This window comes from Helobdella robusta (genome assembly GCF_000326865.2).
Source record: "Helobdella robusta unplaced genomic scaffold HELROscaffold_83, whole genome shotgun sequence".
In the NCBI taxonomy this organism is placed as follows: Eukaryota; Metazoa; Annelida; class Clitellata; order Rhynchobdellida; family Glossiphoniidae; genus Helobdella; species Helobdella robusta.
Genome location: NW_008705481.1, coordinates 429058 through 438093, shown reverse-complemented (window position 1 = coordinate 438093; position 9036 = coordinate 429058). Strand labels below are relative to the sequence as shown.

Below are 9036 nucleotides of genomic sequence, written 5' to 3'. Positions count from 1 at the left end.
AAACTCTTTGACCACTTGAGGATTATGTTATTAAAAAATTAAACTGTGATTCATTCTAAATAAAACTAACTAAATTAAATCGCATGATTAAATTATTAGTATAAATTTTCTCGTAAACGCCGAAGTCGAAAGGCAAACTTTTTTTAATATTTTATCAAGGAAAGACAAAATTTTAAGTAACAAAACAAAATGAAATTAATAATAATTAATAATTAAATGTATCGAGTTTGTGTTTTTCAAAGGTTAATAATGTAACTTGAACAAAATTTTTAATTTTAAGGATTTCTCAAATTGTTTTATTGGACACAATTCTTCATTCAAAATAACTTTTAAATTAATGACTGCCTATAAGAAAACCTTCCATTATGCTAAGTTTTTCATATGGCCTCTATAGCTCAGTGGTAGAGCGCTGGTCTTGTAAACCAGCGGTCGTGAGTTCAAACCTCACTGGGGGCACCATTTTTAGAAAAATTTAGTTAGTGCACAATTGTATAATGCAGTACTTTTTAAAAAATTGATGTAGACGCTGTTAGAGTTTTTCTAATTCATTACCTTGCAACTTTTTTAATGAAACAATTACGACGAAGAACGAGGTTAAAAATATTTAATAAAATGTTGTGTGACGTCACTGTATTTATTCATTTCCCTGTTTACGATTGTCGTATGAATTGTTTATTGCCTGCTCTTGACAAATCAACATTTAATACGATTAAGTGGTGAAAAAAAGCTTATCTCAGTGTCGTAGATAAATTTAGTAAATTAAATTTAAAAACTATATTTATTTAAAAATAATTTTATTTCTGCCAAAACTGAATCGGTAAATTTATTTGTTGTTAAAACAATCGATCTGTTGGATAAATAGTTGAGGAGATTGAAGGTCAATCAAATATGCCGAAACCTCCGAAAGAGAAGCACATTCCAGTCATGGGACCAGGAAGTCGAATAATTGCCCTGGGTCCGCAGTTGAAGCGGTTCATAACGGTTAAAACTTATTACAAGGAGCGAAAACCCGAACCTGGATGCGATCTGTGGTTCAGTACTCTCCTCATGAAGAAACTACCGAAAGAAGTTTACCTCAACGAGGAAATTGGATGGATCACTAAGAAGTTAGAAGCTCCTAATAACTATTTACCTGATTTGCCTGGAAAAATAGCAGTTCTAGTGCAACTTCAACACTTGGACTTGCGGCATAACTATCTGAAAAAATTGCCGATGAGTTTGTGTAGGTTGGCTGATCTCTCTTATGTCGATGTTTCTGAAAACAGGTTGAAAATTTTGCCAAAATGTCTGCAAAAACCACCACTGGTAGAGATCAGAGCTAACTCCAACAAAATTAAAAAAATACCGAAATCGCTGGGCAACTCTAAAACATTGCAGAAAATAGATTTTTCTAATAACCTTATAAGAAGTATTCCGAAATCTATCTACAAAAGACCATGCGTGTTGGACGTTTCTAACAACAAGATCAAATCAATGGCTCCCGTCAAAGTAAAACCCCGGCAGATTCACGTAATCAACATGCCCAAAAATAATCTTGAAAAATTTCCAGCCCACGTTGACAAACTCAACTGTTTAATTACTTGGAACTTGTCGGAAAACAAATTAACCGAATTGCCAGGAAAATTGGGTCAAACAAAATATCTAAGAAATTTGAACGTTTCCAAAAATGTCATTACAACAATCACTGAAGATTTTTGCATCTTAGGGTACGCACTTTACGAATTGGACGCATCTTTCAATAAAATATCTGAACTACCTGAAGCTTTTTCCAATCTGAAGAGATTGAACACTTTGAACTTGTCTAATAATTATTTAACTAAACTTCCATCTTCCTTCAGTGAGCTAAAATGGCTGAAGCATTTACATTTAAGCAACAACTCACTCAGTGATTTTGGCATATTTTTGAACATGTTTCGACTAGAAACGTTAGATCTAAGTAACAACATGATAGCGGAACTACCAAAAAGATTGGATCAATTATCGGCGATTATCGATTTGAACTTGTCTCACAACGAAATCGTAAAGCTACCCAGTCGAATCGGTAAAAATGTATACTTCACTGCTAATTATTACTGAAACAGTTAATTTTTTAATAAAAAATCATTTATATTTGATGATCCTCGACTTCAATTGAACTTGGAATTATAAAAAAATTGAACGAAATGAATGTATCAACGTGCTTGACTACCTGTGTCGACAACATTGGCAATGTTTTCTAAATTTATAAATTCTGTAATGAGTTCATAAATGCTCTGAATACTTCATATTATTTCATCGGAAACATTAAAACTCCATAAAACAAGGTAAGTGCCCCGCTCTGAAGCACCTTCGAATCTCTCATAACTTTCTCCGAAGCCTGACGTCAGCCTTGGGTGAGAAACAGTGCTTAGTGACAATCGACGTCTCCTACAACCAGCTTACTAACTTCTTCAAAGATGTCACTAAAATCAGGACTGTCGAGTATCTCTACATGTCTGGTATATATCTATAGGCACAGACACATACACACACAAACAAACAAACAAACACATACATACATTCATACATGCATACGATTACATATTAAGTTATGCGTGTCACTCTCTTTCTCTCTATGCGTGTGTGTGTGTAGTGTGCTTGTAAAAAATCAGTTAACTTTCAACTGATAAAAAGAAATACCTTATGGTTAAGTAAATAATGGAATGTGATACAAAACGTACGATTAAATTTAATAATGCCGGCAATTTAATTATTACTAAATTATGAAGCAAATAATACAGAAACAATATAAGTTTAGAATTTAGTAAAAAAAAACTTAATTTTTCAGGAAATCTTCTTACTGAAGTTCCAAAATCGATTGAGTCCATGTACGCATTAAGGCAGTTTGAAATATCCGACAACAAATTGCTAAGGTTTGGTTGCTATTTTATATTTATATTCTAAACCTACTGTATTTATTTTATAATCACTATCAGATGTGGTGATAGGTTACCAAAGAATATCACGGAACACAATTATCGCTGGTTGATATTGGCTTAAGCACCCAGGTCTATGATCGTCTTCTGGTTTTAAAATTTTTTCAGTTCCTGATAAAAACTAAAGGCTCAATCTACTTTTGCTTTTTATGTTCTTCTTATCCGGAACCATTGTTTTCCTTCCCTAACTACTTTTCCATCACTTACGAAGTTCAGAGCGGATCTCATACCAATTCGATTGCCAAATTCACTGAGAAGCGCTGTTGATCATCGCGAGCTTTAGATATAATCTGATTGACTGACTGACTGAATAATTAAAAAAACGTTTCTCGCATTAAAACTTGCGAACCTTATTTCGACTAAAAATTAAACGCCCTTTGTACAGTGCGATAATTTGCACGTGTATATTCCATAAATATTGAAAAACGCCGTTTAAACACTAAATATACTTATTGTATTATCATTGGTACTAATTGCGATCAATTGAACATGTGAATATGTTGATTTGAATATAACCGTTATCATTATTAATGATTCATATCATACCGCGAAATTTTAGGGTAAACGTTCCAAAAGATACTGTAGCGGAAATCAATCTGTCTAAAAACCCACTGCCACAAAAGAACGTTTTCCTTTATATGTTATGTGACATTCCTGTAGCCAGGTATTTGACCAAGTTGGTTCTCAGTCACTTGAGGATATTGTCGTTACCAGAATGCATGTCACGGATTAAAGGTTATGAGAAGATTCGTAGAATCTGAATTAAACCTATCATTTTTTTAAAATTAATTGTCAAATCCGACAAGCGGACAGCCAGCACAAACACACTTTTCTACACAACACAGGCCTGACCCACTTGGACCTCTCTCACAACGAACTGACCTACTACCCAGAAAACTTATGCAAGATGAGGGCTCTCACCTTCTTGGACCTCTCTCACAACTCATTGACGGAAATTAACGGATTCGGTAACTTTACCTCCTGCCGACGTTTGAACATCTCTTATAACGAAATCGAACAAATCCCGTACGATTTAACTAAACTTTTGAATCTATTCCACCTGGATGCGTCCAACAACAAAATTTCAAGAATTCCGGATAGTTTTGAAGAGATGCGCAACTTGTTGACACTCAACCTCTCCAACAACCACCTAATGTCGTTCGTTACTGAAGACATTGAACTGCTCTCTGGAATAGTTTCATTGGATTTGAGCCAAAATCGTCTTTACGCCCTCCACGACGAAATGGCCTACCTCTACAACATGAGAACACTAGACTTATCTCACAACTACCTCACTCAGTTACCAGCGGAAATTCATAAAATGAAATGTCTAGAAATATTGAATGCTCAAGAGAATTGCCTGACATCTCTGCCAGAATCCATCGGTAAAATGCCGAATATTCAAGAAGTCGACGTATCCGATAACGCTATCGTCGAACTGCCGCCTACGTTTCAGAAATTGATGCGCAAAGCAAAGGTGAATTACGGTTCACAGAGAGCCGATAAGAAGCCGCCACCACAGAAAACTCTGCAAGACCTCTTCGACAACCTGGAAGCCAGGTCCTACAAGAGCCCATCATTGAAACCTCACGAAACACTAAGCAGTATCAACGATGACCTTTATTTTTAAGCACTTATAACTCTTTGTTTGGTTGGTTGGAGGTTTTCAAATGAATAAATCGAGGAAATGAATTATGAATAATTAAATACGATCAAATGAGTTTTTATAAAGTTTAAATAAAATTAACAAAACAAAACGATTCGTATAAATGTGAAACAATCAGAGCTAGAAAACGGTAGCTATAAGAAATATAATTAATTAAAAATGTAAGTTTTTTTTAATTAAGAATTAAAACAACATAAATTAGCATAAATTATTAAATGAAGGTTATTATGAAAATTACTATTAGCAGAGCTAATCAAATTAAAAATTAAAATTAATACGATTAATTAATAAATTAAAAAATGTCAAAAAATTATGGTGTTAATGGATTCTAGAGATTATGAGATTAGAAATAAATCAGAATATAAAAGTTGACCCGGTTAGGCAACAAAATAAAATACAACACTACGACCATGGGTATATATAAATATATATATATATTAGAATTCATACAGATATATATATATATATATATATATATATATATATAATTCATACAATGAACACTGGTGAACCCATCCAATCCACAGCTACTGGACGATGGCCCTGTTCAGTTTGTAAAGCTGGTGTAGGTAACAATTCAATCAAGTGTCAGCAGTGTAACCAGTGGTGTCACAAACGTTGTTCAAAAATAATTGGTACTTTATCTAAAGTGTCCAATTTTGTTTGTCCTGCTTGCATCAATCCACAACAACAAATTCGAAATAGCACTGTTTTTGAAGCCATTAAAATAGAGAAAGTCACATCGTTTCAATATCTAGGGGATGTTCTGGATTGTACTGGAACAGCCGAAGCTGCCGTTCGAGCACGCATACGTGCAGCCTGGAATAAATGGCATCTCCTTGCCTCTATATTGATGCGGCGTGACATCCCACTACCACTACGATCAAGACTTTATAAATCTGTGATACGTCCGGTGTTGTTATATGGTGCAGAAACATGGCCAATGACAACCAAACTGGAACAACAACTTCAACGAACCGACATGAAAATGCTCCGATGGATGCAACGAATTAGTCTAAAGGACCACATCAAATCTACCGAAATCCTGCGTCGTGCTGGTTTAGATGATATAAAGGACGAATGCCGGCAACACCGTCTGCGGTCGTTTGGTCATGTCAAACGAAGTGGAAACAGAGCAATAACTTCTCTTGCAGATGTTGAAGTATCTGGCACACGTCCCAAAGGCCGTCCAAAGAGGTCCTGGTCGCAAACAATCGAGCAAGACATGAAAGCTCTAAATGTAAATGAAATGGATACAACTGATCGTCTAATTTGGCGCAAAAAGTTGATGGCAAAGAAAACAACGTCCTACCTCGGGAAACCGGGTCTCTGGACGCAAAACGAAGATTGATTGATATAATTCATACAATACTGTATCATTTGATATATATATATATATATATATCAAATATTTCATCAATTATGGTCTTCCGGCATATATAAATACATAAATATACATATAAATAAATAAATATATATATATATATATATATATACAAATAAATAAAGATACATATACACAGTAATGTATGAATTCTACTGAATTGTTGGCATTAATCAATTTAAAGTTTGTCTTTTCAATTTTCCTTACTAGAATTTTCTAAAAAAAATTGTTAAATTTATTGAAAATATAATTATCATTCAAGTTCATCATGAAAATTTAATAAGACTGTTGTTATCCAAGTTCATCATACAACTACGTTCGTATGAATACATGTAACGGTTTTTAATAAATATGCATGCATGTAACTTCCACTAGTGTGAAAAATCCACAGTTTAATTACTGATCGCACGTATATGAACACGCAGGTATAAAATTTGGCACACAAACACACGCACACAAACACATGTATATGAATAGCTGCAGACGAACATAAATACAAAAATCACTGGAATGCGATGTCCAAAAAAGATGGACCCTTCTTATATTTCTATTATGAATTGATTTATTACAACTAAGTCCCAAGAACAAAAGTCTTCTCAAAGTTCTTCATGGAAAGTAGTAATTTAAAAACCTGTCAATTTGAAAAAGTGCTATATTAATTCAAATAATTAATTAACTAATTATCAATTAATTAATCCATTGATTAACAAATATTAAATTTGAAATATTCAAAGTGGGAATTTTGTAGGTAAGATATAAAATGTCCAATTAAAAAATATAAATATCGAGTTGATTGATAAAAAAAATGGACAAAGGAATATAAATAAGATTGGAGCCAGTACAGTAATATTGAAATAAACAAAATCGGTTAAATCAAAATAATAATAAATTAACATTTCACAATGAAGTGGCTTTCTAATGAATTGTTACAGCTTTATTTGCAGCATAACTCCTTAAAATGCTAAAAGATAAACAAATTTTTCATGGCTTATTCATTTATTATTATTATTATTCTTATAATTATTATTTTTATATTATCATTTTCAAGTTCATTTTATTATTTTCTTTCTAAGAATAAATTAATTACCAAAAATAGGATTCGCGGGGTGAATTGGGACTGGGTGTGACCAGCTGAGGGGAGGAGCCAAAATCGACGGCGACTTTAGTGTAGAGTTGATTGGCAGTTGTGGATACGAACTTGTACTTACTCTCGTCCAGCTGCTTCAGACCATCGTTGAGCCATCGGGATTTCCATGTTAAAAACAACTCGTTGCTTTGTGGTCATTTATAAATAGCATTTGTGGCAGTTTTCAGATATCAGTTAAATTAACTCGTCAAACATAAAAATAGGTAGTAATAATATGTTTAAAAAAATAAATAATAATAATAAATAATAATAATAAATAATAATAATAAATAATAATAATAAATAATAATTATTGTTACCATTATAAGATAAAAGAACAATGCTAATCAAAATAGTGACCAGACAATCTCAGGAATTGTGCTGTGTAAGCTTTCTAGAAAGTTCTCAAAAGATGGTCGTCTCTGGAGCTGCATGCTCCGAATGAGGGTGAGGACGACCGAGAGGAGACCACATATGCGACTTATATGGACACGGTATTTGTGTATGCTCCGTTTTGTATCAGTTCAGTCTGCAGCAGCAGCCAAGAACGCCACTATATCATCCATTCAATAGCGCGTGGTTTCCCACGCTTTTCAATTCATGAAAAGCGTTGGAAAAATTCGTCTGTACAATTCCCCAACATCATAATCACCACCTTCGTCATCATCATCGGCACTTACCCATGACTTTCCCGCCACAACTTGGCATGTCGCACCATCTTGAACCTTCCAATGTTTTCTGGAGGTCTGGTCAACATCAAGCCAATCTCCATGGTTCTGTTGGTGGTGGTGTGAAGATGATGACAGTGATGTCGAAATAAACACAAATAAACAACATTATCAGCCACAAAGTCATCACCATCATTATCATCAGTCATTATCACATTCACCACCACCAACATCATCCTCACCATCACCACCATCATCACCATTAACATAACCTCATCCTCACCATCATCATCATCACCATTATCATAACCTCATCATCATTATCATCATCCTCATAATTACAACGACGACGACGACAACCTAGCGTTAAAATCATCATCTTCATTGCCCCAGCCCCAGTAGTCGTTGGAGTGACCATTGGCCTTGAAGACGTTGTCTCTATTGATAGTCAGCACACCGCCCAGATAATTGTAGTACATGATGCTGGTGATGATGTTGTTGTGGTGTTGTTGCTGTGATGTTGTTGTAATGTTGTTGTGGCGTTGATGTTGTAATGTTGATGTGATGGTGGTGTTGTAAGTTTGTTGTTGCGATGCTGGTGTGATGTTGGCGTAATTGATGTTGTTGTTATTTGATTGATTGATTGATTGATTGATTGATTGATTGACTGATTGATTGATTGATTGTTAGTTTAACTACGACATATGATTAATTATTACAATTATAGAGATTATTATCAATTATATTGGCTTATCAACCAATCAATCAACCAACCAATCAATGGATTAATCAGCCAATCAATAAGCCAATCAATCAATCAACCAATCAATCAATCAACCAATCAATCAATCAACCAACAAATCAACCAACCAACAAATCAATCAATCAATCAACCAATCCAACAACTCACTGGTATCTCATCTCGTCCAGTGCAGATATAGGGTGATGAACATTCTCATTGCAATGATAAATGTTCCTTGAACATTTGGTTTGGAAAAAAATGTTAATTTTTTTTAAACTTTAACGACAAAAAAAGCAATTACAAAAAAAAAAAACAAAAACCTGGCACAACTACAAACGCCATCATCGCCTCATCATCATTATCATAATCATAAACATCATCATCATCATTATCATAATCATAAACATCATCATCATCATTATCATAATCATAAACATCATCATCATCATTATCATAATCATAAACATCATCATCATCGTCGTCGTCGCCATCATAA

At 34.0% G+C, this 9036-nt stretch overlaps 2 protein-coding genes across 2 annotated transcripts in view; one reads left to right on the top strand and one right to left on the bottom strand.

Annotated features, from left to right (window-relative positions):
- Positions 1-888: 888 nt before the first annotated feature.
- On the top strand, positions 889-4690 carry HELRODRAFT_194556 (hypothetical protein; the record flags this gene model as incomplete). The annotated part of the gene is made up of 5 exons (XM_009032569.1): positions 889-2041; positions 2304-2477; positions 2807-2891; positions 3514-3689; positions 3800-4690. The coding sequence occupies 5 exons, from the start codon at positions 889-891 to the stop codon at positions 4582-4584; spliced, it is 2373 nt and encodes a 790-aa protein (XP_009030817.1). The 3' UTR covers positions 4585-4690.
- A 3116-nt stretch (positions 4691-7806) lies between these two features.
- The window catches only part of HELRODRAFT_90454 (hypothetical protein), a gene marked incomplete at both ends in the record, with an annotated part of 2248 nt that continues 1018 nt past the window's right edge, over positions 7807-9036 (bottom strand). The window contains 3 exons of the mRNA XM_009032539.1: positions 7807-7906; positions 8150-8281; positions 8709-8774. Coding sequence (XP_009030787.1) covers positions 7807-7906; positions 8150-8281; positions 8709-8774 — 298 coding nt within the window. The remainder of the gene's footprint in view (positions 7907-8149; positions 8282-8708; positions 8775-9036) is intronic.